Here is a 27,332-nt window from a genome sequence, read left to right as displayed (position 1 = left end):
ATTTATTACTGACAGACCAGGTCCAATCCAGTCTAATAAATATTATGGATTGGATTAATCCAATCTAAAATGTCTTGTTAGTGCATCCAATCCGTCCAAATTAATTTTAGACTGAGGACCAATCCAAAACCGGTCCATTGACACCCTTAATCGTGAATTCAATTTTGCACTTGGATATAATCGACCTCTTTATAGGTTGATTCTCCCTCGTTATTCCAATTGTCATACAACAGATCAGAAGTCTAGTTCACGAATGCGTGTACACGTCTAAACACATCAACTATATTGAAATGTACGTGTATCAAACCAATGAGTAAAGATGAAGCAAAGAGATTCCTCTATCCTCCACTTGCCATGGCCAAACCACCGAAACATACTTACAAGCGAAAGGAAGGAATCCAGAAAGCGAAAATCTTTAATTTATAAAAAAGAAATGAAGAGAGAATCAATTCTCCTGCAATTAATCGTGGTAGTCAATAGACCCAGAACCACAGCGATGAATGAAAGCTTGAGCTAGCGTTTGAGATCTCTGGCTCTGGTTGGTGGAGGATTTGATTATTTACTTGGCAATAAAATCACTGGGAATTGATTACTTCTAGGGGAAATGCTCTCAGACGCCTGCGCAACACCATTAACTACTACAGAAATGGTGATCATGGTATCTCAGGCTCACAACCAACGAATACATCTCAATCGGCGGCCTTACTTCTGGTGTTTCAGTGAGGAAACGAGCTATGATCAGCAAAAAGTACTCCTACATTCCAGATAATTTCAGTAGTCTCGAACAGGTCCTCTTTCTTTCCTTCTCTTTGTTTAAATGGTTATAAACAGATTAGATACTCTGTGTCTGTCATATATATTACGCGATCACAGTGCACAATATGTGGAGATCAAGACATTTGATCTTCCTACTAGTTCTTCTATTAATGAAGCAAGCATCAGGCTCGGCTCATGGCAGGGCAACATGGGAGCTTTTTATTTTGAGCCACATTTGAAAATAGAATTACATAAACTAAAATATGCACTACAAAATAACAATTTTTTGATATTTTAAACATTTTTATTATATGCATTTTCCTTTTTTTTTTTTTTTTACAAAACAATGCTAAATCTAGAGCTCTCAATGGGTCGGGTTTACCTGATAGAACCAAATTGATCGAACCGATCATATTGGTTATGGTTGTGCAGTTTGTTTTCCACTTAATAATTGGATCAGATACCAGTTTTTGCTGTTCCGGACCAATTAAGACCCAAACCAGTTATATAGTTAATAAATTGGCTTGGGTTTTGCTTGCGGAAACATAGTCAAGATCAAGATGGTGTTCATGTACCTTATCCCCACATTTTCCCCGCCCCAATCACCTAAAAATAATTTAATTGGTGGATATTTTATAAATAGCATTATGAGAATTTTTACGTCTTTTAAGAATTCAATTATGACAATTTGGGGATAGTCTAGAAATGAAATTATAAGATCTAAGATTTTAAGAATTTGGGGAAAACATAAAAATGTTTTAAAAATTGATATTAAATCTAGGGATATTTTATTAATTTACCATTGGATTTGGGACGTATTTGAGGAATTATATACAAATGCTGTCCTCCCACATCCCTGGTTCAGGGCAAAAATATTTTTCCCATTCCCACCCTATCCCCATTTAAGCTTAGGAAAAACCCTTTCTAATTTTATGGGGAAAATTGCCATCACTATAGCTTTGAGTCTGTGTGAAAGTCTAAGCAGTGGGCCAGGTGATATGTTCTGTTTTGTGTGAATACTTTGGCGAGTTATGAGCTTAGTTTTTTGTTTATGCCTGTCGCTTTGTATCTTTTTCTCTCTTCTCTTTCTTTCTTACTTTTAGATAATTTCATTTGTGGATATATTTCATGATTTTAGCTAAAAATACTTCTTTTATCAACGTATAAACAGTTTATTATTTAATTAGTGTCATTTTTATTAAGGTTATATTTTTTAAGTTGTAATTATCATTGCTAATTGTAGATTTCAAGTATAAATGTATAATAGGTCACATTCATTTACCCGGGATAATAATTAGTTCGGTTGTGGCCTATCTTGTAGAACTGATTGATAATTGGTTCGGGTGTGGTTCAAACTTTTCCTTAGTATAAACGAATCTCTCTCTATAGTTTCAACTTTCAATTGATAGAAATGATCGCATGCTACAACTTATTAACCAAAGAAAATATAAAGAAATCACTTTATAAAGGCATAAACAATCTAATCTCTATACCATTTATAAAAATGAGGATGACGATAATGTTTTACTAAAAAACCTGATTTTCATTTTTCATTTTTACTCTTTATTATGTTTTTTATGTTTTATTTTTACTGTCGGTCTATATTGTTTTTCTTGTAGTATGTATTGGATCAGATTGAATTGAGTCTAATCCATTTATAAGTAAACTAATATTGGATTGGATCGGATTGGACCAAATCCAGTCCAATTGACACTTCTAGATAAGCCGAGCCCGAAACCTGGTCCGTGAACAGGTCTAGGTACCACTAACATGCAGTTTTTTTCCTAATTGGTAAGATTGCATCCATCATCATATTTACATCTTCTAAGCATCCTGATCAACATTTTCCTTCCACAGGTTTCTTCTGCTTTGCGAGGTTCTGGTCTAGAGTCGTCAAATCTTATTCTTGGAATTGATTTCACGAAAAGCAATGAATGGACAGGTTTGTTCTAATCTTTTGATTCCTCATTTACCCTTATGCTCAGTTTAGAAAGAGTACCAATACAAGTATGTAAGTGCAAAAACCTTGTATTTTGTATGTATTTGCAATGTACATATTTGTATTTGTACCCTTTCCAAACTGAGCCTTAGCAATTTTATGGTTTTCATTTCATCAATAAAGAATTCTTCCAGTCGTGCATTTTGGTTGGTTTTTGGCATACATTGTATAACTCTAAAAAGGGTTTCTTCATTGGGCTGTAAATGGCATCTGTGTTTGAATTTGAATTTGATCTGGTTAGAGGTGATCCAAATTGATTAGTTTGTTTATTACTGGATTGAATATGGATACAAGTAGGGGTGTCAATTGGACTGGATTTGGTCCAATTCGGTCCAGTCCAATGTGAGTCCATTATAAATGGACCAGGTCTAATTCAATCCAATGAATATTTTGGACCATTTTGGATCGGTCCAATTCAATGTATGAATCGTCCAATCTGTATAAATTCATTTTGATTTAGATTGGTTTCAATCCAAACCCGGTCCATTAACACCTATATTTTTATCTTATATCGGTGGACCAGATATTGGATAAATCTGATGGAGGGTGATTTGACCCGACCCCTTGAGACAGTGACACGTGGACATGACTCAACACAAGTAACAACTCAGCATCACAGCCTGACCGCGACTAAGTAACGAGTCCGCAGGACAGCTTGCTACGTCATGGCTCGTTACAGGGGGATCTCGCTATAGGGGGAGCTCGCTACAACGCGAGCTCGAGGACCCCCGGTGTACTAAAAGGGAATACTCCAAGACGAGTCTACCTCAACTCGTGAGCTAGGATAACCAGCTCGCTCCAATACTTAGATAGAAAAACTGCCTCAAGGGCCACTTCAAGAGGAACCACCTCGCAATACCCTCAGGAGCTCGCTACAGGGTAGCTCGCAACAGGATAGCTCGCTACAGGGCAGCTCGCTACTAAGCGACGCGATGTTTTCAGGAAGCTTCTATCTGACAAGACCGTACCCATCAGACTGCGCCACGTCTCCTGACCGACGGCACAGTCCCTGTCAGCCCGACGAGTCCGCGCCCACGTCTCTCGACAAGTGGTGGTGTGTCTGTCCTTCCGGGACGTGTCACTCATCCGATTGGGTAGTACACTGCAACGGTTACCTGCGCAGCCCTGGCAGATAACGACAGCGACAAAGGTCCAGTGGCAGTTACGCCCGATTTGACAAGAACGCTCATATATAAGAGCCCCCTAGTTGAAGGAAAGGGCTCTCTCGAATATCTGATATCTTATCTTGAATATCTTGAACTTTCTCTTGAGTTAACTCAGTGATCTAGCGCGACCTACACTCTTTACTACTTTCTCCAGCGTTCTAACTTAAGCATCGAAGTATTCCCACCGGGCAAGTTCCCCCGGGAATCCTTCACCGCTCTCTTCTCAGGTACCGTCCGTCGCCAGCGAGGAGCTAGTCAGCTGCCAGCTAGGAGTGCCCGGATTGCGTAGCATCATTTGGCGTCGTCTGTGGAAAACGCTTAAAAAAAAACCTTCCTCTAAGTTTCTACATTTTCCTTTCGAGAACTTAGCATTCATGGCCTCCTCCAGCAACGCCAGGTGTGTTGCCAACCAGAATGCTTCTAGAGAGCAACTCCAGCTTCCCACTGTCTGTATCGGACAGTTCACCGTCCCCCTCTCTGTGGATGGGATCCCCAGCCTAAATGTGCCTCTCACAGTGGCACCCATGAACGCTCCACTCCCTTCCACGGTTGGAGTGACCTTTGCTGAACCTTCGGTTGTGCCCCCAGTGACCAACCGGAATCAGTTGGAAGACTTAGTGCAGTGCATGCGAGCCATGCAAGCTCAAATGCAGCAGTTCCAGCAGTTCCAACTCTACCAGCAACAAATGCTGCATCAGGTCTCTCAGTACCAGTATCAGCAGCAGTTCCCTTCCTTGCCTCAGGCCCAGCAGCCACTCCCTCCTTGGCACCCGGCCTCGAAGTAGACCAAGCCCTCCTGCCGGAGCGAATGACCTCGCCAGGGAGAAGCCTCTCAGGCCCAGGATCTCTCCAAGAGCCAAGCCTCTTCCCATGGCAGAAAGGAGAGGTCAATCACCCCCGCCTCGCAGCCTATGGGCAGGTCGGGGGCCTCCCAGCCAGTCAAGGCCGTATCGCCCCAGCACTCGCAGTTCGAGCTCTCGCTCGCAGAAAATCCGTTTGAGGTTCTATCCGCAGACACCAGGCAGGGCCCTTCGGTCCAGAGCTACCACCAGCAGTCCAAGCCCATCGAGCTCGGTAACACTGAAGCAAGCAACACCAACACTGAGCCGACAAAGCAGCAACGAAGACGCCGACGAGCTCGCCGAACTGCTACCCGTGTCTTGCCCGAGCTCAAAGTTAAAGAGGAGGTGAGCTCAGGTGAAGTAAAAGCTACTCCTCTCCTCTCAGTTCCTTCCCCACTGTCTACAGAACTTCTTGTTGTCCTCATGCCAAGTGACTTGAAGCTCCCTCCACTGGACAAGTATGATGGATCCTTCGATCCGAATGATCATGTGGATGCCTTCCAGTCCTAGATGCACCTGGTAAGGGCCAGTGAATCTTGCATGTGCGTGGCCTTCTCCACCACCTTCAAAGGGGTAGCCCGCACATGGTACCGAAACCTCGCACCTGGTTCGATCAGAAGTTGGGCACAGTTCGTGCAAGTTTTCACCTCCCACTTTGTCACCAGCAAGAGGTGCCCAAGAACTCAAGAAAGCCTCCTCGGCATAGTTCAAAAGGAAGGGGAGTCCATTCGGAGTTACATCAAACGGTTTAATGACGCTTGTCTATAGATACCCGATCTGGACCCCACAGTTCACCTCACCGCAGCCAAGCGAGGTATTATCCACAAAGAGTTCAAGTGAAACATGGTCGTCAATAAGCCCAAGACCGTAATCGAGTTCCTCAAGCTCGCAGATTGGTTTATCGGGATGGAGGAAGAGATCAACCAGAAGGGCGAGTAGACCCTCGAGAAAAGAAAAAGGGAACCAGAGCCCTCAACTCAGGGTGACAGCAAGAAGAAGAAGGACCAAGCTCGGGGGGCAAAGCCAAATTAGCCTTTCTGAGCTCCAGCAGTAGTAAGGGACTACACGCCCCTCAACGCGAAGCGGGCCGAGATCCTCATGGCGATCAAGGACGCCCCGTATGTGAAGTGGCCACCTCGGCTGAAGGCGGACCCTAATGTTAGAAATAAAAATTTGTATTGTAGTTTTCATAAAGACCACGGTCATAGCACCGAGAGCTGTAAAAATCTCCGCGATGAGTCAGCCGCAGAAGCAGCCCCCCGAAGAGAGACCAGTTCGGGGACCATCCATGTGATAGTCGGAGGATCGATTGTAGCGGGCTGCACCTCAGCCGCAGCTCGGACATCAGCTCGCGAGGCTGCCAGGGAGGAACAGAACCCCCCGAAGCGGCCAAGGATGGAAGACCCAATCTTCTTCACAAAAGATGATGCGCGCGGGGTCCACTACCCCCATGATGATGCGCTCGTCATAAAGATGAAGATCAATGACTTTGAAGTCAGGCGCGTCCTCGTCGACTCAGGCAGCTCAACAGACATCCTCTTCAAAGTAGCCTTCGACCAACTTCAGCTCCATGAGAGCGACCTGAAGCCCGCGAACACTCCCTTGGTAGGCTTTAGTGGAGAGGAAGTTAGGCCCCTGGGAAGGATCACAGTACCTGTGGAAGTCGGCACTTGGCCTAGCATAGTGAGGCTCAACCACGATTTCTTAGTGGTCGCAACCCCCTCCCCGTATAACGCCATAGTAGGTCAGCCGATTACCCATGCCTTACGGGCTGTGGTGTCCACTTTCTACTTGGCCATGAAGTTCCCCACGAACTTTGGAATCGGGATAGCGCGAGGTGACCAGCTTGAGTCTCGCAAATGCTACATCGCTGCCCTTAAAGGGAAAGCCAAGGTGGCCGATGACCTCGAGCTGGAGCGAGGAGCGAGCTGCACCCATAGAAGAGACCGTCTCCCTCACAGCCTCGACGGAGGACCCAGCCCGAACACTCCAGATCGGTGCTTCCATTGAGGAGCCTCTGCGATCTAAATTGGTACGCCTTTTACTCAAAAATTTAGATGTTTTTGCATGGTCCGCGGCAGAAATGCCCGGCATAGACCCTAGCATTATAACTCATAAGCTTAATACTGATCTTGTAGTTAGGCCCGTTAGACAGAAGAAATGCAACCTAGCCCCAGAGCGATGGAGGGCAGTCGACGAGGAGGTCGGGAAGCTCCTTGCAGCTGATTTTATTAGGGAAGTCCATTACCCGAGCTGGATGGCCAATCCCGTTCTGGTGAAAAAGGCTAACGGTAAATGGCGCATGTGCGTCGACTACACCGACCTGAACCGAGCTTGCCCGAAGGACTGCTTCCCACTTCCCAAGATCGACCGTTTGGTGAACGCGACCTCAGGGCATGAGTTGCTGAGCTTTTTAGACGCCTACTCGGGCTAAAACTAGATCAGGATGGACCCGACAGATGAAGAAAAGATTGCCTTCATAACCGAGCTTGGCCTGTACTGCTACAAGGTCATGCCCTTTGGGCTAAAAAATGTCGGGGCAACCTTTCAAAGACTTGTAAATAAGTTGTTTGAGCCATTGATTGGCCAAAAAATAGAGTGTTATGTAGACGACATGGTCGTCAAAACCCAGTTTTCATGCAACTTAATACAAGACTTGAATTTAGTTTTTGAAATTCTACGTAGATTTAATATGAAGTTGAACCCGAATAAGTGTGTCTTCGGTGTCACCTCGGGTAAATTCCTGGGATACATTGTTAACCGGCGCATCATTGAAGCCAACCCGGACAAAATAAAGGTCATCCTAGACATGAGACCACCCCGAAAAATGAAGGAGGTTCAAAGGCTGAATGGCCGAATAGCCGCCCTGAGCCGCTTCATGTCCAAGTCGGCAGACCGTTGCCTACCTTTCTTTAAGGCAATTAAAAGCAAAGGGTTTGAATGGACCCAAGATTGCCAGCTCGTGTTCGACGAGCTCAAAAAGTACCTAGCTAGCATATCGGTTTTAACCCGGCCCGAGCAGGGCAACGTTTTAGAGTGGTACCTCTCAGCAAGTGATGAAGTGGTCAGCTCGGTACAAATAAAAGAGGTAGATCGGGTCCAACAACCTATCTACTATGTTAGTAAAGTGTTGTAGGGAGCAAAGACAAGATGTCCGGAGATAGAAAAGCTGGTCTACGCACTGGTTATTGCAGCCTGAAAACTCTGTCCAAACTTCCAAGCTCATACTGTTGTCGTCCTCACCAACAAACCTCTGAGGCAAGTTCTGCTCAAGCCCGAGGTCTCTGGTCGATTGACGAAGTGGGCCATTGAGCTCAACGAGTACGACCTCCAATACAAGCCGCGAACTTCTATTAAGGCCCAAGCCTTAGCAGACTTCATCGCGGATTGCACTTTCAGCTCCGAAGTCCCTAGGCCGGTTGAGCACGAGGCCCCTAGTTCGGGCGAGCTTGAAGCTCCCAGGCCGGTTGAGTCCGAGCACCGTGAGGTAGCAGCCAGTGCGGCATCTCTCCTAGTGAGGCCAAGTGCGAACTGGGATGAGGAGCCCTGGATCCTTCACGTAGATGGCTCCTCGAACCTGCAGGGTAGCAGAGCCGAAATCGTTCTATACGACCCAAGTGGCACAAAGTTGGAGTACGCACTACGCTTCAAGTTCGCGGCATCCAACAATGAAGCAGAGTACGAAGCGTTGATAGCCGGGTTGGCTCTAGCCAAAGAAGTGAATGCCAACCATATCGTCATCTACAGCGATTCCCAGCTCATGGTCAATCAAATCACAGGCGAATACGAAGCTCGCGAACCGACTATGATAGCCTACTTAGCCAAAGCAAGAGAGGCTCTGCTCAACTTCCAGTCACACTTCATCAGACAAGTCCCGAGGTCGGAGAACGCTGAGGCCGACGCCCTGTCCCGGTTAGCCAGCACCAGTGATAACACCATGAGAACCGTGTACATAGAGAATCTGCCTCGGCCTAGCATTCTCGGGGGGGGGGGGGGGGCAGAGGAGGTCGCTCCTGCCGGTCAAGCAGAGCTGAGCTGGATTGACCCGCTCGCGAGCTTCCTGCTACACTAGACACTCCCTGCAGATCGCAATGCCGTTAGAAGGGTAGAGCGTCAGGCGGCCAAATACGTCATGATAGACGAACGAATGTATTGAAGATCCTACACGCTCCCCTACTTGCGCTGCTTGTGACCTTCCGAAGCCGAGCTCGTACTTCGCGACACTCATGAGGGCCTGTGCGGTGGACACTTGGGAGGCAGGGCCCTCGCCCAAAAAGCACTACGACAGGGGTACTACTGGCCAACAATGAAAGCAAATTCTATTGAGCTCGTCAGAAAGTGTGACAAGTGCCAGAAGCACGCCAATATCCACCATCAGCCCGCTGCTGACCTCAAGTATCTCACCAGCCCGTAGCCTTTCGCACAATGGGGCATCGATATACTCGGACCATTTCCACCAGCGACAGGCCAGAGGAAGTTCCTAGTGGTAGCAGTGGATTATTTCACCAAGTGAGTATAAGTTGAACCTCTTGTGATAATCACAGCTCGAAACGTCCAGAACTTCTTTTGGAAGAACATAGTGTGCCGCTTCGGGTTACCTTGGGTACTGATTTCTGATAACGGTAAGAAGTTCAAGGACATTAAATTCTAGAACTAGTGCCAAGACATGAGGATCCGACAGAACTTCACTTCAGTTGCACACCCTCAAGCAAACAGTCAAGCAGAAGTCACGAACAGATCTATCCTCCGTGGACTGAAGGCACAATTAGAACGAGCTAAAGGACTATGGGCAGACGAGCTACCCAATGTTCTATGGGCTTACCGAACCACAGAGAAGACCGCCACAGGAGAGACCCCCTTCAACCTCACCTACGTCACCGAAGCGGTCATCCCAGCTGAGATCGAGGTTCCCTCGCTACGGCTAGAAGCGTATGATGATAAGACAAATGAAGACGAGCTACATACCAACCTCGACCTACTCGACGAAGTAAGGGACCTCGCATATATCAGGATCACAGCTTACCAGCAAAGAGTAGCTCGGTACTATAGCACCAGGGTCAAGAAGCGGAACCTCTGCATCGGCGACTTGGTCCTTCATAAAGTTATGGTATTTGAGCCCGGCGTTGGCAAGCTCAGACCAAATTGGGAATGACCCTACCGAGTGAAACGGGTGCTCAGGGAAGGAACATACGAGCTCGAAACCCTTGAAGGGGACATGTACCTCGGGCATGGAATATTGTCAACTTAAGGCAGTATTACTTGTAACTTCTGAGTAAACCACAAGTCACTGTCAGAGCCTAAGGGCCAAAAATGTCGAGCTAACAAAGACCTCGGCGCGATAAGACCCAGTCGCCTCTATGGCATGGGCGAACTAATGAGTAGACTACGAGTCACTCTTAGAGCCTAAGGGTAAAAAATGCCGAGCTAACAAAGACCTCGGCGCGATAAGACCCAGTCGCCTCTATGGCATGGGCGAACTACTGAGTAGACTACGAGTCACTCTTAGAGCCTAAGGGCCAAAATGCCGAGCTAACACGACCTTGGTGTAATGAGACCCAGTTGCCTCCATGGCATGGGCGAACTCCAAGAGTGGAGTATAAGTCACTCCCTCAGCCTAAGGGCTAAAACACCAAGCTAACTAAGACCTCGACATGATGGAAGACTTAGCCGCTTCACCAATAAAGGAAAAGTATTAAGTATCAGAGGCGTAGGATGCTCGGGTCTGAACCCTATGAAGCATAGCTCGTCTTAGTATATTGGCTGAACCTAACAAGGAACAACCTACGAACATACAGTTCGGGCATACATGGTAATTACTTCGGGGTATACTATAAAAATACCTCAAGCATTAAGGGATAGCTCGGGGTAACAACTACCGAAAAATCCTACTTTGGGTATGTAGCTCTAACAGGCCAAGTGATGAAACCGCTTCGGCAGAAAATAAAGAGCACACCATACTTAGTAGAAAAAGAAAAATTCTATTACTAATTCATAAATAAAAATCGGGCTTAACAGCCTGGAGAGAGTTCAACAAAAGTAAATAGGGCACAACCGCCCAAGAAAGAGATTTTAAAAACCGGGTTCTGACACCCGGGAACCACCAGAATTCAGTCAGAAGAAAAAAAAATAGAAGAGCCGCCAGCCTCATGGGTCCACCTCCTCCACCTCGTCATCATCCTCCGGGGAGTCAGGCTCCTCCTCCTCCGCCTGGTTTGCCATCTCAGGATCCAGGCCCTTCATCATTATGCCGTCGAGGTTGAGCCCAGAGAACTTCTTTCGGACCAACCAGCGGCAGATCTTGAATCCGGAGCGGTACGAGCTCGAGCCATACTCCACTGGAGGTTGTGATACTCTTGGGAGTCCTTGAAGTCCCAGACCGCTTTAGCCCGCTCGACCTCCACCTTGGTGTCAAAGTTCTGAGTTTGATCCTGAAGCGTAGACTCCAAGTCTCGAACTTGCTGGTGAAGAAGCTCCCTCTCCGCCGCCACCCTTGACGACTCCTCCCGATAGCGAGCGCTCTCCTCAGAAAGCCTGGTGATTTGCGCCTCCTGGTCCCGGACGAGTAGCTCCTGGACCTTGCTCCCCTTTTGAGCCTGAAGGACTTCACCTCGGGCCCGGTCGAGCTCGCCCTAGAGCTTCTACACGGTTGACCTTTGAGCACGAGCATCGCCGGAGTGGATGTTGGTCTGGAGGGCCTTGGCGTGGATTGCGGAGTTCACCTGCCAACAGGAGACTTAGGTCAGAAAAGAGAAAAGGTGAAAAAAGAAAGAAGGAAGAGAAAGGACACTTACCACCATGTAGTGGGCGGAGGCAAACCTGGCGAGCTCTTTGGGGTCCATCTCTCCCCAGCTAGCGACCTCCTCGTGGCAGATCGCCCTTCGGCTCTTTCATGCAGCCACGATGTAGTCATTGACACCCTCCTAGTTCCTGGTAGGGAACTACGGGAAGGGGAAGGGGCGGAATGGCCTAGATGAAGGAAACTACCCTTGCGCCGGGAGCTCGGGCCCTTCTGCGCCACCTTCCGTGGTGACTCCCTCGAGTGGGACTGGTGGAACCTCAGGTGGTGGAGAAGCGAAGACCAGGTCAGTAGACTCGAACTCAACACCCCCAGAAGTGGAGGCTTGGTCAGAACGCGACCTCTTCGCCTTACGCTTCTGGTTGCTGGAAAGAAGGCGGCGCGCGCCAACACGTGACATGATGGCTGCCAAAAAACCACAAGGTATTAGTCCAGTAAAAAAAAAAAAATTTACAAGGCACTACGCGACCTAAAAGGCAACCTACCTGGGCTCAGACCGGCCTGCACGAGCTTCTCCTCGGTCAAGTAGTCCGACCAATGGAAGCCAACAGCTGCCCAGGACTGCAGCGTTTTCCGAACTTCGGGGTCCAGCTCAACCCCTGAATCCTGGATGGCGGCCCTCCAGTGAGTTGGGAAGGGCCACCCTTCGGGGTTGCGAACAACAAAATAGTCCCGCTTCCAGGCCGGGATCCTATTCGGCAACTCGTATAAGAGCTTGAAGCCACGGTGGGGAGAAAAATAGTAGGAACGCCTTTCTGGAGGCGTTCCGGGAGAAGCATTCTTGATGCAGAGGATGGTGGAGAGGATATCAAGATTGAGGGGAAGATAGTACTCATAAAACAGGGAAATAGTCCCAACTACATTTCAAATGAAGTTGGGGTGAAGCTGGTCAATGGTGACAATGAAATGGTTCAAAACCTCCACTATCAGAGGATGCAGAGGAAGACGCAAGCCAGCCTCGAACTGTTCCTGAAAGATCACTATCTCGTTGGGACCATGCTCACAGGGAAAGTTACCAGAAGGGAGACTGTAGATGAGGTCTCCGGGAAGGTTAAAATGAAGAACTAAAGATCTAAGTCTCTCCATCGACATAGAGGAGGGACCGAAGCTGTTGGGCTCCCTACCCTAAGAAGTGGAAGCCGTCTCGCCGAAGGCCTCCTGAGACTTCGGAGCCTGAGCTCGAGGGGGCGTCATCCTGGTTTCCGTCCCGGGAATAGATGTGGTACGGATATCCAGACATATTGACAAGATGATAAGACTCACCAGAAAAGAAGAGACGATGTGAACGGGAAAAGAGCTCAGGCAGCTAGATGGAGAAGCGACCTCATAATCTGAAGACAAGGCAAGTTAGCGTAAAAGAAAGTGAGGCCTGGGGCCCTCTATTTATAGCTACTGTGCCCTCAAATCAGCGGCTCGGATTGAGACAGATCTGACGGTCCACAGTCAAGCTGATCGCACGTCTTCCGAAATTGAAATGTGACTGGCTGCACGTCTTCCATGATTGAGGTAATGATGGCTGCACGACCTCCGAAGTTAAGAGCCGCTTTGGCGCATTTCTCGGCATTCGAAGTCAGAAATCCCTTGAATTCCGCACGCACATTTAATGCGAGCAATCAATCAAGTTTGAACTTCGGTCAAATCCACCCGTCACACTTCATGAACTCCTCACGCAAAGGTAATACTCTTAGCCCGAGGAGTAGGGGGCAATTGATGGAGGGTGATTTGACCCAACCCCTTGAGACAGTGACACTGGACATGACTCAGCATAAGTAATAGCTCAGCATCACAGCCTAACCGCGACTAAGTAACGAGTCCGCAGGACAGCTCGCTACGTCATGGCTCGCTACAGGGGGAGCTCGCTACAGCGCGAGCTCGAGGACCCCCGGTGTACTAAAAGGGAATACTCCAAGACGAGTCTACCCCAGCTCGCGAGCTAGGATAACCAGCTCGCTCCAATACATAGGTAGAAAAACTGCCTCAAGGGTCGCTACAAGGTAGCTCGCGACAGGATAGCTCGCTACAGGGCAGCTCGCTACTAAGCGGCGCGATGTTTTCAGGAAGCTTCTATCTGACAAAACCGTACCCGTCAGACTGCGCCACGTCTCCTGACTGACGGCGCAGTCCCTGCCAGCCCGACGAGTCTGCGCCCACGTCTCTTGACAGGTGGTGGCGTGTTTGTCCTTCCGGGATGTGTCACTCATCCAATTGGGTAGTACATTGCAACGGTTACCTGCGCAGCCCTGGCAGATAACGGCTGCCACAGAGATCCAGTGGCGGTTACGCCCGATTTGACAAGAACGCTCATATATAAGAGCCCCCTAGTTGAAGGAAATGGCTCTCTCGAATATCTGATATCTTATTTTGAATATCTCGAACTTTCTCTCGAGCTAACTCAGTGATCTAGCGCGACCTACACTCTTAGCCTTCTTTACACTCTTTACTACTTTCTCCAGCGTTCTAACTTAAGCATCGGAGTATTCCCACCGGGCAAGTCCCCCCGGGAATCCTTCACCGCTCTCTTCTTAGGTACCGTCCGTCGCCAGCGAGGAGGCAGTTAGCTGCCAGTTAGGAGTGCCCGGATTGCGCAACATCAAAATCCATTCCGGTCTAATATAAATTTATTACAGATGGACCAGGTCTAATCCAATTTAATAAATATTTAGGACCGGATTGGTCCAATCCAATATATCTTGTTGGTTCATCCAATCTGTCCAAATTGAATTGTAATATTTATGCATGTAAAAACTTATAAGGGTTATTATCTAAAACTTCTCCATCTCTTGAAATTATACCATGACTTTTCAAAGACTCTTTAGACCCCTGTCTGGGTCTACCCCCTGGGAGATTAAAATGTTTTTTTTGTAAATTTACTATACTATCCCTCTCTTTGAGTTTGTCATGAATGAAAATTGTGCAGATGATGAAATTTAATTATTATAGTGCCCTTCCATATGAGATTTGTTGGTTCACTTTTTTGTTCAAATGGCTTGATACTAGAGGTTACGAAAAAAGTCAGTAAGTTTGATTGAAAGAAATGGAAAAGGGATTTTTGGACTTAATCCCCTTCAGAAATCTGATTTGCAACCCCTTCTTAGTCTATTAGTAGCCCCCTATAAACCCCATCCTGCCCGTCATCAATCTATGGTCAGAATTCAGTCCACGAGTGGAGCTCTAGATTTCTATGGTTCTGTGAGTGTGGCTACATTTCATTTTTATTTTTTATTTTTAAGTAAATCTTTTAAATTATCCTTATGATTTAGTTAATTGATTAAGTATGCCTTTATTATTTGACTATTATCTAATGGTACCCCTACTGTTTTGGTCCTTTTCGAATAATTGACTAGCTCTACCCTTTTCGTTAATATTTTAGCATTTGTTAATATTCCATCAAAACTCGTACATACATGACGTATAATTTTTTATAAACCTAATCTTCCTTTCAGCAACAGCAAACTAAGCTGGCTCAGTCCTTAACCGACAACAATAGCCCCCCTCTCTCTCTTAGTCTCTATCTCCTTCTTCCCCTTTGTTTTCTCTCCCTCTTTCCCCTGTTTCATCAACGCCGCTGCAGGCAGACTCCTCCCTTTGTTTCTCCCAGCTCAGGGCACAAGTAGTTGGAGTGATGGCAATAGAACATAACGGAGAACCGATGATCTCCGAGCAATGTGGATCTTCGGCAACTGTCCGAGCAACGTTTAACTACCGGAGGTCTTTCTGGGTGGAGCTCTAATCAAATGCTACACCCCCGCCAGATTCGGTGGATGGGTTCCTCCCTCGCCTCTTCCCGTCCCCATCTTCATCGCAGGAACGAAGATCTCCAGCTTCTGCGATGGCAGAGAAGGCACATCCCTCGCCTCTTCCCGTCCCCATCTTCATCGCAGGAACGAAGATCTCCAGCTTCTGCGATGGCAGAGAAGGCGGTGACTTTCTTTGATTTTTGCAAGTGAACAGGAATGGATTTCTTAGAATCGAGGAACCCAAGTGGTTGGACAATAGATACCCCCCGATCGATGTCCAAGATATTTGCTACTACTCTGAGGTCGGAGCCCAGAAAGAAACCATCACTTTAACAGCTTGGAGGAGCTTCTAAAGTATTTCTATAAATTTGGTATCCCGCTAAATGAATGGAATCGATTGGCACGTTTAAGGGCTGCGATGCCAAGATTGGTAATGGTGGTTCTTTAAGGGCAAAACGAACATTTCAGCCCTTTTTTTCAATATTTTAACGCAATGGTAATTTTTTAAAACAGCAAGCATTAGAGAATAGTCAAATGTACAGTTGGGGTATACTTAATTAATTAGCTAAATTATAAGGGTAGTTTAAGAAATTTATCCTTTATTTTTTTGGAATAATAAGATAAATTTATCATCAGCAAATAAAATTACTAGGAGTATTACAAGGAGATGTAACTAGGAGACTACTGTTCTTGCAACATCAAGAGCTCACAATTGATACCTCATTGAATCAAGTGCCACAACCAGCCTAATGTGGATTGGTTGCTTAGTGTTAGGGAATAAAAATCTATTCAATTAAACGATCTTATTTAATAGCTTAAGTTTTTAGAGTTGGGATCACCTAACAAGAAAATACGTTCCAACACCCTACCAATATCATCTGACATTGCATATCTCATACAAGACAAATCTCGAATGAAGTTGGTAGGATGTTGGACCATGTTTTGTCGGTAAAAGACCCCAACTCGAGCTTATACCGTTCATGAAGATGATATCAGAGACTGTTTGACCAAATTAATAGTCTACTATTCCTATCACTCCCATTATAATTAATTTAATTTCTGTATAAAATTGAGTGGGCCTCTGCTTGTCTATGCTGCAATAGGGAGAGATCAGTCTTCAATCCCATTAACTCAACTCTGTCCCCTGATCATCAGTCTCTACCAACCTGTATTAATGGACTGATTTGAGACGATCGTATATTGTAATACCAAAAAAAGAAATACCTTAGTCCAATATGACATTAAATTGATTGGCCTTTTCTTACCCTAATTAACCATATATATGCTGAACTTATCCTGACCCACCTTACACCTAACCAAGCTTTATCATAATTAATAATTATTTGAGTTGGTCCACCATGTAGATGTAGGGCCATTTCCATTCTGTATAGATTTCAAATACTTTTTTTTTGTTACATGATATCAAATGGCAACTTTAATCGGGCCATGTTTTTTTTTTACGTCAGAATTGGGTCACATTTGAATTTGGTTCGATTACTTAAATGGAATGAATTAGTTATTTGAATTTGACTAATTATGATATTTGAATTATCTAAATTTAATTCGATTATGTTGAATCTTGAATTTGAAATTGGATTTTCAAATATCATTGATACCTTTAATCATCTCTCAATGATATATGTTGTTGATTCCTAGCAAACTATTTTCGTCACTTTCTTTGAGTTTTCTTGCACAGTTCTATGTTAACCAATTTGCTCTGGTTTTTCCTTCAACAATTTTTGCTATACGGCCTATGGTTGCTTTATTTACCCTTTCAAGTTTCAACAGACTTTTCAAACTTTATTCAACAGTTGGGTATATTGGTGCTTTGGTTTTTCCTTCATCAATTTTTTGCTATACATCCTATGGTTGCTTTATTTACCCTTTCAAGTTTCAACTTACTTTCCAAAGTTTATTCAACAGTTGGGTATATTGGTGGCTTCCATCTTGTCATTATATCTTTGGTTTTTTCTCATTCATATCCACTCAAACAGAACCTCACCCTTCATTCTTTTTCCTTTTAATTTAGCACCTTGAGATGTGGCAAAATCTATGGTGCAGTCTATGAAAATTGATGCACCATAATTCAGATGTAAATGAACCAATAATAAAATTAAGGACTTAGTGGACTAAGGTGGTTTGGTCATGTGTATATATAGAAACAACATTTTTTTTTAAAGTGATCAGTAAGAAGTTGAAGAGACTAAAAGATCTAGGAGAAAAACCAAAAAGGACTTAATGGAAGTAATAAGAAATGATTTAATCACTAATAATTTAATGATGGATATCACTGGATAAAACAAATTGATGAAACAGAATTCATGTAACTGGCCTCATATAGTTGAGACAAGGCTTAGATGATGATGATGATTCAAATGTTTTCCTTGTGATTTTTTCAATGAAAAATTGTGGTTTGAAGTATTTTTATATTTTCTGCTTCTGGGGGATCCCATTCCTTTACATGTTATTTTGCATAGATTATTTGGGAGATTCTTGGAGAACATCATTATGTTTAATATGTAATAATTTACTTTCTGACTTGATGTTTGGAAGTTTAATTTTTTTTTTTTTTTGATCGTATGGGACTTTAATGAGGTTACTGTAGTAATGGTATTTCAGGCTAAACTTCTTCTATAACTCAAGTTTCCCCTTTGACTGTTTGGCATTGCGTAAGAAATAACACTTTAAGAAACCAATGTAAAAGTCCTCTTGCTTCTAAATCTTTTCTTGTATTTGTGCATGTGTTTATGGTGTATAGTAAATTTCACAAGTACTGAGTACTGACTACATATGCAAATTTAGGGTTCAAGCTAGGCACAAAAGCACATGAAATTGCATTCATATGTCTATGAGTCATGTTGTGAGCATCATTACTTTTCTCTGCTTTGGTTAGCATGATTAATCTTTTTCCTTATTGGTGGCATGGTATACTAAAACCTTAGGTGGCATTGTGGTGGAACCACTCCTAGTGATCATAATTAAGCTTTGTGGGTTGCAGGTCCCATGGACTGACCCCCCAACCAGTCTTGGACTGCCCATTTTAGGTGGTGCTTTGGGAATTGTGGTTGGTTCCTTGGTTTGAGACCCTAAACTATATATATATATATATATAGCATGATAAAACACTCCACCCTTTCTCTCTCCTTCCTTTTTATTTTGGCTTAGAGACCTTTCACCTCATGTGGCAGCTCACCTACCAATCTGTTAAGGAAAACCCATAATTGAATGGACTGTGATGTGAAATCTATCTTCTCATGTTATGAGATTTTTGGTTGGCACTCTGTCCTTTGTTAATTATGAGAGGTTTCATGGATTTCCCAAACATGCCATCTTGATTGGATTTAACTAATAAAGTATAGTGATTGATTGGTTCAATTTCATTAGGCAAACTACCTAAAATAAATTTGTGTAAGTTGTAACTACAGTTACAGCCTTTTTATTATTTTATATGCATGTATCCTTCAATTGTTGTCAGAAGTGAAAACCAAGGATGTCATGTCCAATAGTTTCAGCTGTTGGGAAATCAATACATGAATAGTTAATTTGTTTTGCTTGTGTCAGGGCTCTTTAAGTAGTTTGATCAAGGACTTCAATAAAGAAATGCTTTTTTAATATTCTCATCCATGATGGTGATTAATTTCCTCTCAACTTGGATGGTTATAATTGTATATTCCATGTTATGTTAGAGGACATTAATAAATTATTAAAACCTCACCTGAGACAGTTCAATTGGTTGTGAGAATTGATAGCTTTTCCACCTTTTTTTGCCTAACTCTTAGGTTTAATCTTAATAACTCTGGTTTCTAGAGCAAATCATCACTCTTCACAAGAGCATATGTCTTATGTTTACAAAGTTGATTGATATAGTAAAAATGATTACTATTTGTATCTTTTGGCTATTTGTTTTAGTCATTATCTCACTTTAATTTGGTTCTTAATTTTCAAGTCTCTGATGCTAATATATATATATATATATTACTTTGCTACTGAAGGCAAAAACTCCTTTCAAAATCGGAGCCTGCATGCAATTGGTGATACACCTAATCCATATGAGCAGGTTATTATGATTATTGGAAAGACTTTGGCTCCCTTTGATGAAGACAATTTGATCCCTTGTTTTGGATTTGGTGATGGTTGGTTTTCGTTCCTTGATAAGTTCGGAATTTTTGAATTTTTTTTTTCTAGAGTTGATTGCTACTCCTGAGTGTTTCTTTATTTATTTTGATCCTCTCACAGCTACAACCCACGATGAAGGCGTATTTAGTTTTCACAGTGATCATACACCTTGCCATGGATTTGAAGAAGTTTTGGCTTGCTATAAACGCATTATCCCAAATTTAAGATTATCAGGTACATACATCCTATCCATTTTCCTGCACTTTAATTTACACAACAGTTTTATAGATTTGATTGCATGCTACGTACACAAGACCATTTAATGTTATTTAGTTTTATTAATTCATTCTGTATTAATGGGTAACTCTCAAAATTGTCTAATGTAGAACCTATTGATTTATTGTGTATATATTAATACAATGGGAATTGTTTTAATAGATTGTTTCCACCTAATTAATCCTATGATTTTGCATTTCCCTCTCTTTTTCAGGGCCAACTTCTTTTGCACCAGTAATTGAGGCTGCAATTGATATTGTGGAGAAAAGTGGAGGGAAATACCATGTTCTTGTTATCATTGCAGATGGCCAAGTAATAAATTAAAGCTAGCTTTTAATTATTGTTCTTTATTTAATTTCTAGAATTTCTTGTATTTTTTTTTTTCAAGTTACCAAAAGTAACCATTTGGATTTTATCAAGGTTACAAGAAGTGTTGATACAATGGAGGGAGCTCTTAGCCCACAGGAATTGAAAACAATTAACTCAATAGCAACTGCAAGGTAAAAGTATTAGTATATAACTGAGTTTGAATAACTAATACTAATAAAAGTATCAAAGTCTGTTGCTAGAAATGAGTCCGGATCTCCTATCCACGTTTATCGCAGTCACATATGGAGAATATCTCATCCTCTGCATAGTATTATACAGGAGAGTTGTTCCCAATTCATGGGGATAGTGTATTGTAAGTAAACGTGAACAGGAGATCCGAACTCGCTAGAAATAGCAGTTCTTAATTATATATGGAAAGCAAATAAAGCAAACCTAAAAGTAGAAGTAATGCTTATTGGGTAATTAATTAATACACCTATATATATATATATATTTTTTAATTAATTTATTCACCAGTTCGTATCCACTCTCAATTGTGCTTGTTGGCGTTGGTGACGGACCCTGGGATGACATGAAGAAATTTGATGATAGGATCCAAGGGCGTGAGTTCGACAATTTTCAGGTACGTACGTAGTAAATTAAATGCACAAGTAGCTCGATCATAGGCATAGCAATCTATGCTAATTAAATTTCTTTTATAGTGTGTCTACTAATTAATTACTTCTCTGGCGCCTTATCTACATCTCATGATCCATCTGCATGCATGCAGTTCGTTAACTTCACAAACATCATGTCTAGAGATGTTAGCCCCTCTGAGAAAGAAGCAGCATTTGCTCTTGCAGCACTAATGGAGATACCCATCCAGTACAAAGCAACCATGGAACTTGGTATCCTTGGGTATGTGCTATCAGTCACAAACTATTTATCTTAAGGTTTTAAAAGCCAATTTAGAATTGGAACCGGTTTTTGAGTTGATGGTTCAACTGTTTGATTTTAATGAACAGTTCATTTAAATTAAAAAATAATTAAAATAAAAAATGATTAATAACTATTGAATATATCAAATGGGTTGATGGTTCAATCATCTAGGTCAATGAATCGCTGACCAATTCAATAGTTTTTGATCAAAAATCAAGTTTGGGATAAACGGAACTGATTGTCTGATACTTGAAACTGTGGCTGCCACCTACATGTACCTGTGAATGTGTTAAATATGCATTACAGGAGAGTCAAAGGACGTCCAACACAGATTGTTCCCCGGCCTCCTCCTCTTGTTTCTTCCACCGGCCGTCTGCTGCAGCCAACTCGTAGTGAACCAAGCAACCTGAACCCCGCCTCATCACATGAGCCAAGCAACGTCGCCCCATCTGGTGGAGATGAAAGTACACGAGTAAGGATATGCTTCTGCTGTTGTTGTGCTGTTTATATATATATATATATATATATATATATATATTATATTCATAAATATTTGTAATCTTGTAGATTTGAGGTGGTAGGTTATGCTTATTAATTCTGCGTTTTGTTGCAGACATGCCCTATTTGCTTGACTAATGAGAAGAATTTAGCCTTCGGGTGTGGGCATATGGTAAGTTATATATTTCACTCATCCCTTTCTTCTCATAACTTTACTAGGTTCAAAGTGTTGATACGTATTGGTCGTGCCGATGGTTTACCGATACTCTAGGGATTTTATCGAGTCAGACAGTGATTCAGAGGATAGTTGGGTCTTAAACCGATTTCAAAAAACAAATTAAAAAAATACCGATATAGGCCGATACACCCTTTGAACCTTAATTATCTGATTGCATTCAGGTCTGTACCGAGTGTGGGCCAAGAGTCACTAACTGCCCCATATGCCGTGGACGTATCACTTCCCGTATCCGACTATTTACTGGGTGAAGCTACTACACTGTCATCAAATTAATTAATTGTAAGCATATACAAAACATCCTGTGCATTTACCTGGTTTCTTTCTTCTTTCTTTCTTCTTTCTTTCTTTTTCTTCTTGTTCATGTAAGGAAAAAATGAAAATAATCTGCCAGATAATGATATTGTATAGGGATTAATTCTCTTACAGGACCAGCATCGAATATGAATAAAGTATGTAGGATATGTTTTTGTTTCCAAAAACATTTTTTTTATTGTACCACCTTTAAACCCATAGGATGTGGATTACTCTGTATAGCATCTCTCATTTTTTTCCAATACCTTGAGATTTTCTCCACACTCAGTCACATGTGCATCTCAACAATCTAACCCTCGGGTGCATCCATAACCCACTACCCTAGTGGTGGTGGGATTTGATCTCATGTCTCTACTATAATAAGCCAAAGAAAATAGTATATGTATGTAAGACTTACAAATAAGAATTGGAGAATACCTTTAACCCTAAAGTTTAAGCCATTAAATTGTGGACCAATCCTTATATATTAATTAATTTCAATTCCTTACAACACATGAAGATTGGGCCCAGTTTAGTGTGCAATTCTTTGTTCTAGAAATTAAACCCTTGGACAGTATATGTATATTAATCAAGTAGCAATATCATGTCTTTCTCCTCTTGGTTTTAAGGAAATTGAGTATATTTTGCTGATGATGTTCAACATTCATTTTCCAGTGGAAAGGCATACTCACATATTTCTTTTGCACGTGCCAGCTATATAACTACTGTATAAAGAAGATGGCACCTTAATTTATTATTTGTTAAGAACAAACCTTAAGCCCTTTTATTTTATTTGCTATTGCTTCTGATTATTTTATTTGATTATGTCTGGAATTAATGAAGATCCATGATAGATAATGAACAAACCTGAACCATTGCCAATGATCAACTGTAAGGTGATAAGTGGCACCAGAATTTAGGAACCATGTATCATCAATAGATTTAGGGGTTGCAGCTGCTGCACACGCGGAAGGTGGAGACTGGATCAAGAAGTCTGAGAATTAATATTACAATAGTATTTCACTGAATGAGCGGGCTGCTTCACATTGTGATTCTTAATAACCACATTTTGGCAAAGATGGCCGGGTTGTGTCAAGAGATGCAATGGTTTGAGTATGAGACAAGCGATTCTCAAAGGTGATGAAAAGCATATATAAGATAAATCTGTCGTTTCCAATGGTGATTGCAATAGCAAAGGAGTCATATTTAGCTCCAAGTCCATGAAGTGCATGATGAATCAACTACCAATACCAACCAATTGATCACCAAAATGTTTGATTTTTTTTTTTTTGCAAGACAGGAAAATGGGGTATAGATACTTTACTTTAATTACGGACATAAAAACCGTAGCTAAAAGTTGAGATATAATCACGGACATCTTTTATCCGTGGCTAAAAGTTAAGCTTTAGATTCTGTCCGTAGTTAAAAACAATTTGTCCGTAGCTAATAATTACATATAAACATGGCTTTTACGCATCCGTACCTTATAAGTTAAGCTCACCGATAATTACAGTTATTTTGTTCGTGATTAAATACCACTTTGTAAAAGCTATTTATAGCTATAGCCACGGAGTTATAACTATGAAATTGGATCTTTAACTACAGCAATATTATTCGTGCCTAAATAATACTTTGCCCATGGCTAAAAGCTATATATATATATAGCCACGGATTTTAGTTATTAGTAGCTATAAGGTCATATAAATATGATACCATAAATGTTTGACAAACCTACCCTTGAGGAGCAAAATATATTACAAATTAGTTAAATATTAAATAATTAATAAATTGATAAAAAATTAGTAAACTAGTAAATATTTACTTGAATGGATAAAAAAAATAATGTAATGTATGAAAAACTAATAAGTAATAATCATATATTTTTAATTAAAGATATTAATTATATATTAATTACTATTAATAATTAGGAAATTACTAAAATAAATAAATATGACCAATAATTAATAAATAATAAATTATTATTAATTCATTAATGAAAACAATAATAATTAATGATTACTATTTCATAATAATTAAAATAGAAAATAAATTATTAACAATTTCATATAGGCATAAATAAAAAGATAATAATTTCTAAAATACAAATAAATATTTTAATTATTATTTAATTAATTAAAAACTAATCATAAAAAAATAATTTAATTATTTAAATGAATTATTAATGAACAACAAACAATTAACTAATAATAAATTATATATGATTCATCATTGCTATTTAATTAATTAATGATAATTAATTAAACTAAATTATTATTAATTTCATAAATAAATATTAATTACTTTATAATTAAGTATTGATTTAATAAATTATTATTATGGTCATGTTATGGAGACCATATCAAGGGAAGTTATAGAATTATACAGCCCAATCAAATCCATTGCAAAAAGTATCTTACAACTACCAATAGGAACTTAGCATTTAGTGGATAATCCATTGAATACTTGGTTATTTAGTTTTTTTTTTAACTTTTTAGCATTTGGCGCTAATTTCAACACAACCAAATTAACCCTTAAGACATATATGTATGGTTCTGAATACAAGAACAAGTCAAAACTTGTTGACCAACCATTGGCCAGTTCGATCATACCCCTAGCTCCAAACAATTGGCCAAAACTGCCCACCTACCTAGTCCAACATGGGAATCAATGAGCCGGTCCTATTATATATGTGTAAACAACCAATTTTTTTTTATCAATTTTAATTTACCTTATATGCAAATTTGTATAGGCCATAACTTTCAATTTGGTTGTCCTGTTGGGATGATCTTTTTTTTTTTTATTTTTAATTTTGGGCAACTTATTAGAATAATATTTTTTTTTATTTACCTTATATGCAAATTTTAATTTACCAATTTTTTTTTTTATCACGGTGGAACCTAGGGCCTGTTCGTTTGCTCTAAAGTCTAACATCTGAAAGTGCAATAATTACATTAAGAGGTATATTGGTATTGGTGAACTTTTCTTTCCTTTGAACTCTGAATGTAAAGAATGTTGTTTTGAATTCTGAATTCTGAAAATTATCAAATATCCATTTTGACCCCATATACGAGAGTTTTTGTTTGTCTTTTTGGGGGTATTATTGGAAAATAAGAAGTTGTATGATTATATTTAAGAGATAAGAGATAAGAGGAAACGAACAACCATTTTTCTCTTAAAGTTAAAATATTCCTCTTAAGAATTAAGAGAAAACAAACAGGCCCCTAGTGATGTGACTATTCTAATCTAATGGGTGATTGTGGAGTCCTAACAAGAGGTCAATATCATCGGGTGGCTTTTTCTCTTTTTTTTAGTTAATATTTATAGTTGGTGATGGTATGTTTTGGGTACTAACACGTGGGGGTACATCTCCTATATCTAATGAAATGTTGCCTGTGCTTAGCTTGGGCTTCCTGCTAGTAATATTTTATATTGAATAGCATAAATATGCATATAAATTTATCTTATTCATTATATAATATAGAATGTTACATATAATATATATTCTAAGTGTCCCTTTATAATATTTATTTATATAATATATAACATAACATATATACACACTTTATTTATAAAATACATATATTTAAATATAGGTAGGTCGGGTTGGGCTTAAAGCATAAGGCCTAGGCACAACCTTGAAATTTATGAGATTGATGTGAGCTTAGGCCTAGGCCAGGCCTAGACACAAAACTTAGGCCTAAGCCTAGAATTTTTGGGCCGGGTTGTGTGGTGTCGGGCCGAGCAAGGTTGAAATGATCACTCTTAGTTTGACCTATTCAATCTAGATAGATGAATCACTGACATCATGGTTTTCAAATTGTCGTTGATTTGAACGGTCGAACCGTTCGGCCTGGGAACCGTCTAGGCAACCGGTTCCGTTTTACTCCAAACCCGGTCCCTAGCCAAAAAAGACATTCAATCAGTCAACGACCTGTTGATCTAGGTGGTTGAATCTTCCCAAATGCTTTTCTTTTGTTATATTCTTTTGTTCTATTTTTTCAAAATGTTCAACTATTTTTTTCACTACCCATTCGCCCAAAAGAAAAAAAAAATGAAAAGGCTAGAGACTTCCCAATTGCCACTTGCCTGCCCATAGGCCAATCAATATCCACTTCCCTTGAAACCTCTTTAACTCTACCTTCCTCTAACACCCCTCCCTCCTTTCCCCTTCACCCTCAACTTAGACTTTCACATCCATAGAATTTTCTAAATCTTTCATTCTTTTACCTTTCCCTATTCTATCATAACCACATTCTTCTGCATTCCACTTCATTTGAGTCTTGTGCACGTCATCCTTCTTAAAATGTCTTATCGTGTAAAGAAATATCAATATTAAGTAAAACACAACTCTAAAATTTAAGAAACTTGAAATCATTATCATAACCTAGATGTTATTTATTTTTTTCCTTTCTCATAAGAAAATAGTCAAACAAGTGTGCCAAGCCTATTTAATTAGAAATTCAAAATTTATCTTGCATTAACAAAATATCAGTAGCTTCTTTTAAATTTTTTCATCGTATATTGCATATTTAATTAGATCATCAAAGTAATCCTTGTTTTAATTTCTTTTTGTTTTTCTTTGTAGGTAAAACATGTGATGAGTGACTCTTAAAGCATGGCCAAAAACAAGGGATAATTCTTTTATACTTAAAACTTTATTTTTTAAGGGAAATTTGACATTTGTAATACATTTTAAACAAGGGATGTATTCAAATTATACATGGCATGTAATTTATTATTACAATAATATAACCATTTGCTAAAAATTATTATATAATTTTCATGTGATGTATGAATAAAACAGGTGTTGCTTTAAAGTGGCAGTTCCAATTGTCGTTATTTTACTATTTTATTTAGAATGTAGCCACAATTTTTCTCTAGATTCAAACAATTAGCTATGGTTTTGTAAGAAATTGTGGCTATAGATTTCAGCTTTTAGCCATTGTTTCTCAAAAACCGTAGCTATAGGTTGATGTATATAGCTTCGGTTTTATAAAAAACCATAGTTACAACTTGGCATATCTAGTTACGGTTTTTCAAGAAATTGTGGCTATAGATTGTATCTTTTAGCCATGGTTTAAAAAAAACCCATAGCTGTAAGTTAAAATATTTAACTTCGGTTTTAGTAATTGAAAAACTGTGGTTATAGGTTGATACATTTAGCTATGGTTTTACGACAAACCGTAGCTATAAATGGAAGACTTTAGTTATTGTTTATAAAAGCCATGGTTATAGATTTGGATATAGCTACGGTTCAGCCCGTGGCTAAAGGTCCATATGGTTTGCATCCATCCTTAGGTTATGGACAGATACCGTAGCTATAGATGAGTTATAGCTACGGATTAGTTGAATCGTAGTTGTAGGCTATA

The 27,332-nt window shown here is 40.9% G+C and overlaps 1 protein-coding gene across 4 annotated transcripts; it reads left to right on the top strand.

Annotated features, from left to right (window-relative positions):
* The first annotated feature begins 424 nt into the window (after window positions 1-424).
* LOC104599785 (E3 ubiquitin-protein ligase RGLG4-like) lies at window positions 425-26,695 on the top strand. 4 transcript variants are annotated; one of them, XM_088891846.1, is made up of 12 exons: window positions 426-788; window positions 2,614-2,698; window positions 19,289-19,429; window positions 19,533-19,646; window positions 19,903-20,000; window positions 20,109-20,188; window positions 20,535-20,640; window positions 20,788-20,915; window positions 21,243-21,408; window positions 21,550-21,606; window positions 21,834-21,951; window positions 26,549-26,695. In XM_088891846.1, the coding sequence occupies exons 1-11, from the start codon at window positions 735-737 to the stop codon at window positions 21,918-21,920; spliced, it is 1,116 nt and encodes a 371-aa protein (XP_088747972.1). In that variant the 5' UTR covers window positions 426-734; the 3' UTR covers window positions 21,921-21,951; window positions 26,549-26,695. The 4 variants fall into 4 exon arrangements, with proteins under 4 accessions (XP_088747974.1, XP_088747972.1, XP_088747973.1 ...); XM_088891848.1 differs by lacking the exon at window positions 26,549-26,695 and having other exon boundaries at window positions 425-788; window positions 19,354-19,429; window positions 21,834-23,205; XM_088891847.1 differs by lacking the exon at window positions 26,549-26,695 and having other exon boundaries at window positions 20,610-20,640; window positions 21,834-23,201.
* Window positions 26,696-27,332: the final 637 nt, after the last annotated feature.

The sequence above is a fragment of the Nelumbo nucifera genome, chromosome 7 (assembly GCF_055504915.1).
Source record: "Nelumbo nucifera cultivar China Antique chromosome 7, China Antique-T2T, whole genome shotgun sequence".
In the NCBI taxonomy this organism is placed as follows: domain Eukaryota; kingdom Viridiplantae; phylum Streptophyta; class Magnoliopsida; order Proteales; family Nelumbonaceae; genus Nelumbo; species Nelumbo nucifera.
This window is presented reverse-complemented; position numbering and strand designations above follow the sequence as displayed.

Coding starts and splice junctions, on each gene's coding strand:
- LOC104599785 (XM_088891846.1), top strand. CDS start 735: ATGATCAGCAAAAAGTACTCCTACATTCCAGATAATTTCAGTAGTCTC. Junction 789..2,613: donor ATTTCAGTAGTCTCGAACAG/GTCCTCTTTCTT, acceptor TTCCTTCCACAG/GTTTCTTCTGCTTTGCGAGG. Junction 20,001..20,108: donor TTATCATTGCAGATGGCCAA/GTAATAAATTAA, acceptor GATTTTATCAAG/GTTACAAGAAGTGTTGATAC.